The 15,535-nt window shown below is 44.9% G+C and overlaps 1 protein-coding gene across 1 annotated transcript in view; it reads left to right on the top strand.

Annotated features, from left to right (window-relative positions):
- The window catches only part of TH (tyrosine hydroxylase), a 32,186-nt gene extending 16,897 nt beyond the window's left edge, over nt 1–15,289 (top strand). Inside the window, exons 6-13 of the mRNA XM_084630735.1 lie at nt 2,845–2,895; nt 4,144–4,289; nt 5,700–5,835; nt 5,969–6,038; nt 7,524–7,580; nt 8,822–8,917; nt 9,108–9,241; nt 13,155–15,289. Coding sequence (XP_084486861.1) covers nt 2,845–2,895; nt 4,144–4,289; nt 5,700–5,835; nt 5,969–6,038; nt 7,524–7,580; nt 8,822–8,917; nt 9,108–9,241; nt 13,155–13,314 — 850 coding nt within the window. The 3' untranslated portion in view covers nt 13,315–15,289. The remainder of the gene's footprint in view (nt 1–2,844; nt 2,896–4,143; nt 4,290–5,699; nt 5,836–5,968; nt 6,039–7,523; nt 7,581–8,821; nt 8,918–9,107; nt 9,242–13,154) is intronic.
- The last annotated feature ends 246 nt before the right edge of the window (nt 15,290–15,535 follow it).

Genomic DNA, 15,535 nt, shown 5'->3' with positions numbered 1-15,535 from the left:
CAATGGTTAATTACTCTCACTGTTAAAAATGTGTGTTTTATTTCTAGATGGAATTTGTCTAGCTTTAGCTTTCAACCACTGGATCTTGTTATATCTTTTTCTGCTAGATTAAAGAACCACCTACTATCAGAACTCCCGTCCCCATAAAGGTACTTATAAACTGCAAACAGGTCACCTCTAAACTTTCTCTTGGATAAGCTAAATAGATTGAGCTTCTTAATTAGGTCATTATAAGGTATGTTTTCCAGACTTCAAATCACTCTTGTAGTTCTTTTCTAAACCTTTTCCAATTTTTCAACATTCTTTCTGAAGCATGGATACCAGGATTAGACACAGTAGTCCAGCAATGGTTTCACTAATGCTGGATACAAATGTACCTTCCCTGTCCCTACTTAATATTCCTCTGTTTATGCATCCAAGGAATGCATTCCCCACCCCACCTCAGCCCACCCACTTAGTTACAGCATTGCACTTGGAGCTCATCTTACCAAGCAATCCAGATTGGTCTTTATAACCGACTTGACCACATCATTATTTTTTATCACTCCTCCAATTTTTGTGTCATCTACAAATTTTATCAGCAATAATTTTGTATTTTCTTCCAAATCATTGACAACAATATTGAATACCATGGGGCAAAGAACAGATCCCTTGGGGGCCACACTTCCCCTAACAAGATGATGATTCCCCATTTACAATTACCTTTTAACCATCGGTTAACCATTTAACTTTAATAATTGCTGTTTAACACCCTCCCTAGTTACTGATGGAATAGAAATTATTTCATTATCACTATAAGGCATGAATGCATCATCTTGCTTCTTTCCAAATACAGAGCAAAATTATTTATGGAATACTTCTGCCTTTTCTACATCATAATTGACAATTTTATCATCCTTATCTATCACCAGGTCTATCCCAATGTTAGGATTTTGTTTGTTTTAGTATATTTAAGGGCAATAAGAAGGAAATCTTTACCTCTACTGGCCACACATTTTCCATTGATACCTTGAGCTTCCCTTATCAATCATCTGCATTTTCTAACTGTCCATTTGTATTCATTGCTATCAACTTCCCCATTGTCTGTGTGTGTGTGTGTGTGTGTGTGTGTGTGTGTGTATATATATATATATATATATATATATATATATATATAAAAGAAAAGTAGTAATTCTATTCTATTCTATATATATTGCTACTTTTCTTTTTCCTTTTCTCCAGGATGTTTTTTTAACAAAAAAAGACTTCTTGTGGTATTGTGGGCAGTCACATTTTGATATTTAAAATTTTCCTCCCCTCCCACTCAGTTTTACTCATAATTGTCAGCTTTGGGGAATTGTCCATCTTAAAGCACCAAGTGTGTGTGTGTGTGTGTCTGTGTCTATTTATACAATTCTTGTGATTTATCACTTAGAACATTGATCCATAATCATTCCTGTTCCCGTCCTTCTGAATTGTCAGTAACTGAAGTAGCCAATAGTATCTTTAATGCTGCGTGTCGCTCCCTCCCCTTCATGCGAAGCCTACCCTATGAGCAAGGGCTGCGATTCCCAGTGTGCATACACAGACTCACACTAGCTTGATGAGCGTTAGCACGAGTCCAAACAGCAACATGGCTGTGGTAGCATGGGCAGTGGCACTGCCTAGCTGTGCCAAGACCAAACCGGCCTGAGCCCTGTGGGCATGTTCTCAGCACCACTTAGCCATGCTGCCATTGCCCATGCTCCCACAGCTACAATGCTAGTTACACTCTAGCTCTCATCAAGCCAGTGTGAATCTGTGTGCGCAAGCTGGGAATCGCACCCCGAGCGCCAAGTGTAGACATTTTACCCTGTCAAGGAAATATAGGCTGTCCAGTGATTTTAACATTCTGGTCACGTGACTCCTCCCGCCAGGTTTCAGTCATACCAGTCATCAGTTTTTTCCTACCAAATGAGCCTAATTCCTCCTGTTTATTTCCCAGCTTTCTAGCATTGGTGTAAAGGCAATAGAAGAATTGCTTCTCCTTACGGCCCTTGCTGCCTTGATTCTTTACCTTCAAGCTACGTTGAGGCTCATATGTTTGGAGCATACGTGCAGGCTTTCACTCTTTAGCAGCTCCCGCAGTGGCTGCTAGTTTAAAGCCCCCCTAGCCCTATGTTCAGTTCTAAGCCCCAGGTCGACCCATGCTAGCCCTACATTCATATACTAGCTGTGGCTCTAATTAGCCTTATGACCAGAGCTGAGCAACTAATAGCGTTTCCAGTTTTCGCTGGCAAGTCTGAAAAATTGAAGAAAAAAATAATTTCTGGGGGGCACAAAAATGAAGTTTTTTTGACAGGTTCAGTAAATCAAAATACTTGTAAAATGTTGTTTTGTTTGGCCCACCATAAAACATTTTGTTTTGATTTTGAGCATTTATAATATATTTTTAAAAAATTATAAATAAAATGAAAGGCACCTTTGAAACAAAGTTTCCATTTTTCTAGAATTTTTTTAGCTTTCATTTTGATCAAAACAACGGAACAAGCTTGACAGAAATTCACTAAAAGTTTTGGTGTCACTGAATCTGCATTTTTGGCTGAAAAGAAGTTTTGATCAAAAAGTTTGGCCCAACTCTACTTATGACCCATATGTTTCCTACTAGACTTGTGCTAACCCTATGCCCCATATGCTAGACATGTGTTAGGTTTAAAGTTGTCTAATCCATATTATACTGTGTGGAGATATTGTGCATCGTAAACTTAGCGCTCTTTTCTCAAAGGGAGGGGAAGCTTTCTTAAGGTTGGGGCCCCAGAGTGTATAGCATGTTGTTACTGTGTTTCCCCATCTCCCATCGCCCCTAACCCCATGTTTGCCTTGCAGCGGGGAGCCAATCCCTAGAGTGGAGTACAGGGCAGATGAGATAGCTACCTGGTGAGTGTTGATTTAATGTAAAATCCTTTCTGACTCCATCCGGCTGAATTAGGAACCATGAAAGAAATAAAAGATTTTGTCCCATTGACCAGCTGTGGGGGAGTGTGCCTTGGGCAAATAGAGAAATCAGAAAACAGTAGTGCGTTTATACTGGGGCCAGTACTGGAAGTTGAGAACAGAATGGTTGTGGTGGAGTGTCTTAAAAAATATATCATGAAGGTGTGGATGTTGCCTAATTGCCTCTCTGTAAAGAGCTCTGACTGTCTGCAAGGGACTCCTTGGGAGCTAAGGGAATTCTAAGTGGGAGGGTCCAGGAGGCCCATCCCTAAAGAACAAGAACATCAGATGTTGCTAATGTTCGTAACTCAGAGAAAGTGGTGCAGCGTGTGAGAAAACCTGACCCTGTTAGTCTCTAAGGTGCCACAAGTACTCCTTTTCTTTTTGTGAATACAGACTAACACGGCTGTTACTCTGAAATAAATCAATTTCTGCGGCTCCTCCTCTCTAAGGGCTGTACCTAAAGTCCATTACAGGTCCACTTCTTATTCTTTCCAGAGGCTCCACTTAGGGTATGTCTAAATTGTTTTAAAACCTACAGCAGTGAGCCTCCAAGCCTAGGGACAGGGTCGGGCTTCAAAGCCAGAGCCACGACGTCTACACTGCTGCTTTTAGAGCCCCAGCGTGAGCCCCATGAGTCTGAGTCTGTAGACCTGGGCTCTGAGACTCACTACTGCAGGTTTCTGTTTGCCATGTAGACTTACCCATGGTGGGAAGGACCACTAATGAGAAGATGACTGATAGGGGGAGCTGCTGATGTGTATTTTCTGGATTGTCCCTCTGCTGTCTCTCTTAACTGTCTATCACTAGTGTGACTTTTTTAAACAGATAAAGCCCCTGGGACTGGATTTTTGTTCCCAGATAGAATGAACTCTCTTGATGCACCCTTGGCCTTGAGTTAGTTATCTTCAGATACAGGAATTGTCCCTGTGAAGGTGCCCTCTGAATTCTCCACTCACACAGTCAGCAAGAAGCATTTGGGTGGAGAGTGTACGTGTGCACATGTGCTCGAGCATGTGTGTGTAAACAGATACAAACTCAAGGGTTAAAAACAAAAACACAAACAAAAACAGGGAGAGGAACTCCAGCAGAATGTGTCCTGGGTCTTGTCTGTCCTGATGAGAGGAGCAACAAAGGCCGGTAGGGCTAGATCCTGAATTCACACCCTCTCTCCCATCTGTCACTCTGAAGGAGGGAGGTTTACACCACACTGAAGAGTCTGTACCCGACTCATGCCTGCAAAGAGCACCTGGAAGCCTTTCACCTGCTAGAGAGATTCTGTGGCTACAGCGAGAACAACATTCCTCAACTGGAGGATGTCTCACGCTTCCTGAAAGGTGGGTGTGGGCGCATTCCAGGGCCAGGAGTGGGATCACAGTGTCGTGGGTATCAGCATGTAAATCCATGGAATGGCTGGGGTGCGTTGCAAGGCAGAGTGTGAGTCTGGAGGAGGGAACTGGAGGTTAGGATAAAGAAGTGCTTGCTATGGGGGCCAACAGCCTGAACTGGATTGTAGGGTAGTACAAATGAGGGAGAGGTCTAGTGTGCTCCAGGAGTGGGGGGGAAGGGGTTCATGCAAGAATGTGTACTCCTCTGGAGGGAGGGAGCCAGCGAGCATTCTGGGCCCCAGTCTGAGAATTCAGGATGGTGGCAGGAGTCAGTGCATTGAGGCATGGGCTTCTAGGTCAGAAGTGCAAAGAAGGATTTGTGGGGAGGTCTAGAGTGGAAATGTGTGTTCCCAGCACAGGAGTGAAAATCAACTCAAGGAATGTAGGGGCAAGTGTGGGCTGGGACTGAGAGCCCAAGCACTGAACTCTTCGTATATGGACTCCATTGTACCCAGTGGTGAATTCCAGCATTTGCCCAGTCACCATGTCCTCTTGGCTTGCAGGGAATTTGCTGCCTATTGCAAGTACATATGCTAGGTCTGCCAAGGTAAAACTGAAGACATTCACTTACAGTACCATCGCTTTTTCTGTAAGTGCTGATAATACTATCATGACTAATGAACACCCCACCCTGAGACTCGGCTCAAAGGACTTTCACTATATAAGTAGGGCCCTACCACATTCAGGGTCCATTTTGGTCAATTTCACGGTCATAGGATTTTAAAAATAGTAAATTTCATGATTTCAGCCATTTAAATCTGAAATTTCATGGCATTGTAATTGTAGGGGTCCTGACCCAAAAAGGAGTTGTGTGTAGGTGTGTGGGGGTGTGGGGGGGGGCAGGGAGGGGGTCACAAAGATATTGTAGGGGAGGGGGTTACAGTACTGCTACCATTACTTCTGCAATGCTGCAGGCGGTGGCATCGTCTTCCGAGCTGGGCAGCTGGAGAGCGGCGGCTGCTGGCCGGGATCCCAGCTCTGAAGGCAGCAGAGTAGAGGTAAGGAGGGCCTGGTATGGTATTGCCACCCTTACTTCTGCGCTGCTGCCTGCAGAGCTGGGCGCCCAGCCAACAGTCGCCGCTCCAGACACGCAGCTCTGAAGGCAGCACAGAAGTAAGGGTGGCAATACCGCAACCCCCCTCCAATAACCTTGTGACCCCCCTGCAACTCCCTTTTGGGCAGAACCCCCACTTTGAGAAACGCTGGGCTCCCCCCATGAAATCTGTATACTATAGAGTAAAAGCACACGAAAGACCAGATTTCACAGGGGGAGACCAGATTTTACGGTCTGTGACACGTTTTTCATGGCCGTGAATTTGGTAGGGCCCAATAGATAAGTGGTGGCTTGGATTATTTCAGAGAGAACTGGGTTCCAGCTCCGACCTGTGGCTGGCCTGCTGTCTGCACGTGACTTTCTATCCAGCTTGGCCTTCAGGGTATTCCAGTGTACGCAGTACATCCGCCATGCATCCTCACCCATGCATTCCCCAGAGCCGTGAGTATTGCTGGGTACAATGCAGAATCTTCCCTATCCTCACACTGCTCCTGACACAGTGTATAGCCAGGAAATGGGATTCAGCCCTCTAGCAGTGACTAATCCATCCTTCCTCTTTTCTTTCCAATGGAAGGGACTGTTGTCACGAACTTCTGGGGCACGTACCGATGCTGGCCGACAGGACGTTCGCACAGTTCTCCCAGGTAATTAGGGCAGGTGGTTCCTTGCACTGAAAGCCCAGCAATGGGTCCTGATGCTCAGAAGCCATTCTAGGGAATGGTGTGAGAACTCAAATCTATTCCAATCCCAATTTCTCCCACCAGGGTTACTCAGGGATCTGTGTAGTTATGTTGGCTATAGGGGAGCCAGTTCACTTCCAATTTTTCCCAGCAGTATGGTTGGGAATGGCATGGGAATAGTAGCTGTGTGGGAGCTTACTCCTAGCATTGCCCTAGCAGGAGTTATTGTAGGGCATGCTATAGAATCACGGACTAGAGCTGGACAGAATATCGACCACAGCAAACAATTTATCCAATGGATTTAGGCCTCCCCACCCCAATTATCCACAAATCAAACTTTGCATTTTATGAACATATTCATTCTTGGTAACTGTTCCTCAAAGACATGGTGTGACTGTATTTCAGTCCACAGGTTGTTTGTACCCTCTCTACTTCAGGCTGTGCTTTTTACTCTTTGTTCATTTCTGATGGGTAACTGGCCACCTAAATCATTAGTAGTAGTAATATTTTTATCACTATTGACTAGGAGCCCTAGTCATGGACCAGGACCCTGTTGTGTAGTTGCTATGCCAACACAGAGCAAAAGAAGGGCTCTGCCCCAAAGAGGTTACAGTCTAAATATGACAGAGGGCTGTAGACAGCTGGGGGAGTACAAGGAAACAATGAAACAGTATTGGTCAGCATGATAGATTGTGTTCTCAGGGCACCAGTAGCCAAACTGTTTTCACGTTTTTTGGTCAGCATCGTGGAAAAGGAAAGTTCTAAAGACAGATTTCAAGGAAAATAATGAGGCAGCTTTACAGATGTTTATGGGGAGCTCTTCCCAAGCAGGAGGGTCAGCTTGGAAGAAAGCATGAAGGTCCTTGTTTGAAAATGTAACACATGGCTGACACAGCCTGACATTCGCTGATTGGAGGCGGAAGTTGACATCTTGATACTGAATGAGAGAGGATAGGGAGGTGGAGACAGGCCATCAAGGGCCCGGAATGTGAGGTGTGGTATCATTTCTGCTTACAAACTAAATGGACAAGACAGAGAGAAAGGAAGTATTATCCCTCTTTTGCAGATGGGGGACAGAGGACCAAAAGATTAAGTGACTTGCCCAAGGAGTCTGTGGCAAACCAAGAAATAGAACCAGATCTCCTGAATCCCAGCCCGGTGATTTAACCACGAGATCATGCTTCTTCCCCCTGCACTCTCAGCCTCTGTAGCGTGAGGTGCTAGAGGAAATGATACCGAAGCAGCTGCTACAGGCCGAGCTCAGAATTAGTGTAGTGCCACCCTGCTGCTGGTTTCTGAGCTGCTGACTAGCGGGTGGTGTGAGAAGTCCATCAAATGAGTGGCATCTGAGTAGGCCAGAAGCCAAAGCCATTAGCGAAACTGACTGGTTTGAAATGGCTCTGGGTGCAAACCATGTCTACTCTTTAACCCTCTTCCTTCTCTTCCTAGGATATTGGCCTGGCATCATTGGGAGCCACTGAGGAAGAGATTGAAAAACTTGCAACGGTAAGTTTTCCTTTACTCTGAAGGGAACCCTGTTCCCTTAGCAGAACTGGTGAGCTCCTTCTCCTTCTTGGGTATTAGTGGCTGGGATGATTCAGGAGGATGTGGTTTAGTTAGGAAATGGGACAGTTTCTCCTGAGTTCCATATAGGTTCGGTAGAGGCCTTAAGATCAGTCACTAATGTCCTGTCTCCAGATGTCTTCATTGTCTCTCCCGTCATGTTCGCTCAGTCCAAAGGGCAGATGTGTCACCGGGGAGCCTCTGTTGGCTTGTTTCCCACACGGCATGCTGCATGACACCACTGGAGCATGTGAGTGGAGAACACAGAGTTCTGGTTCCCCTCTTAGGTGGCCTTCTCCAGAGCGTCACCTACCACCCATGAAACATGCAGGGCCTAGTCATGGGGCTCTGCAGCGTCTGTTGAAGTGAATGCTGTGAACACAGTCTACCTCACCCGCAGTGATAGAGGTCAATTACAAAAGGCCAAGGTTGAGCAGAGCTCACCCGGCCACACATTAAGTTTCATGGACAATGGCACTCACGGTTCTGTATCAACTGGCATCATGCTGTCAAAGATGTGGGATTTACTGTATAGCATCGAAAGAAATCTCCGGAGCTGGGTTACGTTATATCCCTTTCCTTTGAGTCTGCCTAACCAAGTTCAGCTTCAAGGCCCATTCACAAAGGTATTTTGTTGATGCTGAATGCTCAGTGATATAACCAGATTATTTTGTACATTATTCAGAGAGATGCGTGAACCACATCGGAACTAGCTGGCCTTAAACACCTGTAACACAAGCAACTGCTTGGTGCCCCATACTATTGGGGACCCCAATAAGACCATTAACTCGCTGTCTGTCTCACTCCCTCCAGCAGTGAAACCAAACAGGGTGGCACCATGCCCCTCGGATCTTCCAAAGGGGGGGGAGGGAACAGGCAGCTCATGACCAGCTATGAAGGCGTGATTTATTCTTGAGAAGGTCTCAATTAGTCAACACAAGTCAGACATGACAGTGATGGGCACAGTGTAGGCAGACAGGCTAGAGAGATGCAAGGTGTTCCAAAGCGTATGAGTTATCTGATTGGGGTTTGTGGCCGGTGACCTCTCTGGTTCCTTCCAAACCCATCTAACAGCCCCAGGAAGGCTGTTCTCTGATCTGAACTGTCTGCGGGGCGGTGAAAGGAAAATAAAGAGGAGGGGGAGGAGGAGTGACTCCTTGCTTGTTTTTCTCTTGCCTTCGCAGCTCTATTGGTTTACAGTGGAGTTTGGGCTCTGCAAACAGAATGGAATAATCAAAGCTTATGGAGCTGGGCTCCTATCCTCCTATGGGGAGCTAATAGTAAGTCTCAACCTACCTTGTCCTTCTCTTCTCAGACACGTTGCAGAAAAGGGCCCCTTTTCCCTCTGCATACCTCCAGTTTCTTTAGCTAATCTACTTTCCGCATTTCTCTCTCTCTCTCTCTCTCTCTCATGTACACAAACTTCCTTCCCCTCCTTTAAGTATTGGCTTTTGTTCGTGCTTTCCTCAGCACTCCTTGTCGGAGGAGCCGGAGGTCCGGAACTTTGACCCAGATGCTGCTGCTGTGCAGCCTTATCAGGATCAGAACTACCAGCCAGTGTATTTTGTATCCGAAAGCTTCAGTGATGCCAAAGACAAACTCAGGTAGGCTCCAGAATGGAAATGCTACCAGGGCAACTAAGTACACACAGTTAATTATATCATGGCCTGATTTCCTCCTTGCATCATTCATAACAATACTTGGTACTTTAGCTGAAAGTCCCCATTTATGACCTCAAAGCACGTTAGAAACCATAATTAATTAGGCCTCACAAGGCCCTACAGGCAGGTAAGTATATTAGCCTCAGTTTTAGGTAGGGAAACTAAGGCACAATGAGGTTAAAGCAATTCTGCAAAGCTCACGCAGCAGGGCTAAGACCAAACCCCAGGAATTCTCACTCCCAGACCTCTGCTCAAAGCACTAGGCCACAGCGCCCACCTGTCCAACCCTTAATCGTTCACAGGCATTAGACCTGTCAATTGCAGTGAGATGGAGGGCGGACTGAATGAGCTAAAGGAATGCATACTTCTATCTCTACTACCTGACTCCTATCAGAAGGGTCACAGAGTGACTAGCTCCACACTAAGTGGTGATATGGCACATCTGCCAGCCATGCTGTTATTGCAGCGTATGGCAGAGACCAGACTCATGGCTGGTTGGGGATCCCAACGTCTGTGGCCCAGTTTTCCCCGGGATCTTCAGGCTTATGTGCCCTATTCCTACCACACTGTTGGCCGGTAGCTCTAACATACAACTGTGTGAGTAGTGAGCACCCATGATGGGCAGGAGAATCTGGCTGCAGTTTAGAAGGTGCTGCAGGACTGTATTCCTTCCTCTGTAGGGGGCCGCTCTGAATAGTCTATTGGACCATGCAAAAAACTGAGTGTAAGTGTGTTCTCCTGGGCACAATCATTTTTCTATTTAGTGTCGGGGGAAATGTATATTTCCTTTAGCCATTAGCAAAGAAAAGGTGGTTTTTTTTAATATTACACAATGTAAAGGCCCAGGACATCTTGAAGGTGGAATGCTTCATTTTAAATAATGTGCTAAGAACCTGCCATTTTTAAGCCAGAATCTTTAGGGAACCCCTGAATATGTTAAAATATTCTAGCATCACTTCCAGGCCTTCAGGACTCAGTAACCAAGATTTAAGCACTCTCAGCTGCCTTCTTTAAGAAATGAGGTTTCTTTTCTTACTGCCAGATAACGAATTATCCATCTGCAGTTTTGAGAAACCCACATGTGTGGATAGAGGATTGCTTAGAATGTCTCTCACTGGTGGAAGATACCTTAAGGCCTGATCCTACTGAAAGGCCATTGAGGTATTACACAAGAGTTGAACATGAGGTTACTTCACTAGTATTATTATTACCCTAGCATCTAGGAGCCTCACTTGTGATGCTCAGGGATCACTCAGGCTCAGGTCCACAAAGGTTTTTAGGAGCCTAAGCGTCAGGTCTGCAAGAGATCTGCTTTATTCTCTGCAGGTTCCAACTAGCCTTGCATAACAAGAGCTTCACAGTGCCCTGTCCATACTGTCTGGGAAGCTCAGCCCCTGAAATGCACTCCACAACACCACACCAGTTATGGAGTAGGACCCCATTATGGTAGATGCTGAACAAAAAGATTTTACAATCTGGCAGCTATTTAGTTATCCATGAAGCTACCTACCGAGGGGATGTTGTGTTTCTATGCACCAAGAGAAGCAAGATCTCCAAGAAGTTCTGAGATATGGATCCTCAAAGGGCCCACATTTCTAATTATTAATATTTTCCCCCAGGATTCTCCCTATCCCAATTTGCAGCAGACCACTGCAGTTCCAATAAGACCACCATTGTCAGTAATGTTAACTCCTTCAGTGCCCTGTCAGAGCTTCTTTTTATCTCTTGAGCCACCCTTCAAAGAGCTATTAATTCTAGTCCGAGTAAAAATGAAAAATGGTGATCAATAGAGGCATAGTTAGGAGAGAGAGGAAGGTAATACATCTAGCCAGAAAACAAGAACCCCATTTAATGAAAATTTTCGACATATAGTTGCATTCCTCATTGGAACAAAACTAGAACTTCTTTGGGAAAAAATATTTTTGTGGAAAAAAACCAAGGGAGACCGACTGACCCGTCCATGTCAGTGTAGCCAATAGCCTAGTGATTAAGGCAGTCCCTGTTCTGAGTCAGGCAGACATTTCTTGTTGGAAAATGCTGATTTGTTGAAAATTTTTCAACCAGGTCGAGAAGATAGTACATTTCCCTAAATTAACTGCAAGTGAATGGCATTTTAAAGACCACAAGAGGGTGCCAGAACCTAAGGAAAGATAAATATTACTTGATACTATAAAGCCTATCAGTAAAAGATGCAGGTGAACCAGGTATTACAGATCTCAGTCAAATATTGGCAGCAAGGTGAAATGTTTAACACTATTGGTTATTCTAGTTCTCTTATGCTTTGGGTGCTCATCATCCCACTCAGTCAGTCCCCTGTCCACCTCTATCCACATGAACTTGCTGTTACCTGTTTACTAGTGTCAATTACTGCCATCAGCAATAATGACTCATGTAACTGGGCCTCATCAAAAATACTCTCTTTAGTAGAACAAACTTGTTCCCCAATCACTGTAAGCTTTTTTCGGTTTTTCAAACGTGGATGTCTAATGTCAGGATCCTAAGTCCATATTTATTCAGTAGTGGAAAATCATGTCACTTATTTAGGTGCCTAAATATTGGCATAGGAACCTAACCTCAGACACCCAATTCTGACAATCTTGGCCTTTGTTTGTTAACTTATCCTGTGATCTTTATTAGGTCTTTGTCCCACATTTTGGGTTTTAGAAGGTTGACAGCTATGGACCTGATTTCTGAGAGGTGCTGAGCATTTACACCTACAACTGAAGTCAATGGGTTAATGTGGAGTCAGGTGCAGGGTTACTAATTGAGAGTGAAGTACTGATTTGAGTCAAGACGCTGTACAGAGAAGCTATGCAAACTTCCCCTTCATGCGCAGAGCTCTGACAACAAAACCTCTCTTTCCCCATGGTCCACTCTTGGTTCCAGATCTCCAGATGTACCTCTCTCCTGCAACACTCGCTGCCATTCCATTCCTGAGCAGACTATAAACTATGGGCAAGACTTTCAAAAGTACCTACGGAGCCTAAGCCCCAATTAAAATCAATGGGACTTTGGTTCCGAAGTCACTAAGGTGCTTTTCAAAATTTTACTTAAGGCTTCTCTACATGAGATGTCAGCCTGGTCTAATTATACAGCTATAGCTAAATCACTATAGTTATACAGGTATATCTTGTCATGAGGACATTCTTATTGCAGAATAAGTATGGTTTTTTTTTCTGATTTAGTTTAAACTGCTTCCAAAGTGACCTAAGATAGACTAGAAAAAGACCCTCTTATTCTGGAATAAGAGTGTCCACACAAGGAGTTATGCTGGTACATGGAGAAGCAGTTTCTATTCACATGCTGCCTTCTACCAGCATAAACTTCCCCATGAACACAAACGCTCAGTCTCCAAACACCCTAACACCTCAAAAGTATTTAAACACCTAATTCCCATTAAAATAATTGGTTAGATACCTTTTGAGGTTGTGGATGTTAGTCACTTTGCCCTATGCCAAAATGGATGGTGCTTTGTCATCTACACCAACATCCTCCCAGACGAAATTCACTTTCACGTTTGACTTAAGGCAACATTTTAACCTTGTTTTCAGAGTTATCTTAGCCCAATGAAATGTGCAGGAACAAATTATCCCAGGAGTGACTCCAATACATGGAAATACACTAGGGATATACCGAGACTACATCGCTGCCACGGTCATTGGGGATAACCTTGATGTTGGGACAAGCGCAGATTTTTTTTTTTTGAAGTTGTCAAAAGTTAAAATGGAAAGTGATTGAAAGCAGAGAGACCGTTTTGAAGATATTTCATGGCAGCATATGCTCCGCCCCCCATTGTTTTCAACCCACTCACAGCCACTTTCTACTCATTACATTGGCTTCTACCCTCTCCCTACAGAAGCTATGCGGCACGCATCAAGCGACCCTTCTCGGTGAAATATGATCCGTACACCCACAGCATTGAGCTCCTGGACAACTCGCAGAAGATTCACCACTCTCTGGAGAATGTGCGAGACGAGCTTCACTCCTTAATTGACGCACTGAATGTAATCAGTTAATACGAAAACTGTGTTCCTTCCCTCCCTTCTGCCACTGGGTGCTTCCTCCTTCCACCATCACAGAGATGGCTGCTGCTCCGGCACTTTGCCACTGTGCTTTCAGCCAGGCCCTGGGCAATAGCTTCAGCCCATTCTCTCTTAGGGTTTGTACTGCTGCCCACCACCATTTTATCTCCACAGTCATTTAAAGAGGAATGGTTGTATTTTGAGATGATCCAGTTTGAATGGAAGATGGAAGGGTTAAGGGCCTGATCCAAAGCCTACTGAAGTCACTGGGAGTCTTCTTATTGCCTACAATGGGCTTTGGGTCAGTCCCCAATACAGTGTCACACTACAGTCATTATACATGAGCTGTGGGTCAGACTCAAGTGCAATTAATGGAATTAAGAGCACAAGAAGTCAGGAGACCATTACAAATGTTGGACATAAGGGATTTTTCATTTAAGATCCCACAGGAAACATGTTCATTTAATTAAAAAAAAAAAATCCCAACAGCAGCTTCATGAAGAAGCAGCTGCCCTGTATTCAATCCCCTGGGAGGGCAAAAAGGCTTCTAAGTGAATCCTACCAGCTGCAGGTCCTAGTTTGAGCTGAACTCCTAACCCAAATTAATCTTCTAAAACTGGGCTGGGCTCTCTGGGCTGGAGTAAACTCCAACAGCTAAAACAAGCTCCTGAGCTAAACAAAACTTCCAGGCTGGAACAAGCATCTGAGCCACACCAAACTTCCAAGCTGGGATGAGCTTGTGAGTGCTGTCAGCCTCCCGCGTAGAAGTGAACTCCTGAGCTATATTAACCACAACCATCACCCCAGAACTGGAGCAGCCTTCTGACTAGACTGAATTCCTCATGTGGAGTGACCTTCCTGGGCCCTGTAGCCAGTTCTATAGACCCTTAGCCCCCACCCCAATGGAGTCTGGCCAGTCGGCCCCCTCCATCTTACCCAAAATGGAGTCTGACAGCTAGCAGCAAACAGCCTTTTCTAGCTCCAAGGAAAACTCCACCAACATGTTAGCCCAAGCTATAAATACCTCAACTGTATTTTCCCTAGGATAAAGATAATTAGAAGGAGGGCAGAAGAAACCAACTCTACAGTTGAGCTCTGTTTTCCTACCTCCCACTGGGACTTATTAAGGAGTTTTAATGCAAACACCACACATCACTCATTTAACCCATTCTCAGACTTACTCGGGGGGCGGGGGGGCCCTCCGGGCTCTGCCTGCTCAGTCACAGAGCGATAATAACTCAAAAGGGTACGCTAGCCTGCATTCTGCCATCCTACCAGTGAGGGCGCTCATTCCAAAAGGGAGGATTTTAATTATTTTACATTGCTCAAATACAAGAAACAACTAAATATATATAGTTACTGTAGCTCCATTGTCCCATTTCTCTCCTCTCCCAGCACGCAAGCAGGCTGAGTAAAGGGAACATCGAGTGGTCAAAGGTGCTTTAGCAGGAGTGTCTGACGCTTTGATTCAGTCAAAGCAATTAAGAACAAGCTTAACGTTAAGCACATAGGTAATCCCACCAGTGGTAATCTTTGTATTGACTTCAGTTGTGTTGGATCACACCCATCATGAGATTGCTCAGGTGCTTAAAGTGAAGCATGTTCCTAAATGCTCTGTGGGGTCAGGTCTGAAAGCTACAGTGCCATTTCCCCAGGCCTCATGACATGTGGAGGCAGTTTGTATAAGAATGACCTGGAGAATGAACGAGCAACTGGTCACTGTTTTAACTCTCCTTTAAATGAAGCATGCTGGGAGGAGTCGTCCTGGGGCAGGGAGGAGGAGGAAGATTCATCTGATTCAGCCTTTAGTTTATTCACTGATATTTGTGTATACTAATGCCTCAATGAATGGTTCTCTCACTGTCGTTGCTGCTGCTGTGGATGGATCTGTCTGTCTGTGTAAAGAAAAACAATTTATTTTTCAGTTCAGAGTCATGCTGCTGCTCACATATGAATAATAAAGATTATATTTCTGGTCTAGCATCCTGGGTTTGGTTTCTGTGTCTTCTCATCTCCAAACCCAGACGTGGCCCCATGTCTGCCTGCAGGACGCAAACACAATGGGGATCTGCTAAGGCAAAAGGTCTCCAACTTGTCCCTTATACAGAACATTGACTTAGCAATCCATTGTGTCCGAGGGAACAGGCTTATTTGTTGCCTTCACAAAGTGGTATTAATTGCACAGTTACTCGTGTAGCGTTAGTGGAGATGTCTT

Source organism: Lepidochelys olivacea (assembly GCF_965140295.1).
Source record: "Lepidochelys olivacea isolate rLepOli2 genome assembly, chromosome: 6".
NCBI lineage: Eukaryota > Metazoa > Chordata > Testudines > Cheloniidae > Lepidochelys > Lepidochelys olivacea.
Note: the sequence above shows the minus strand (reverse complement) of the source record. Positions and strands in the feature narration are given on the sequence as shown.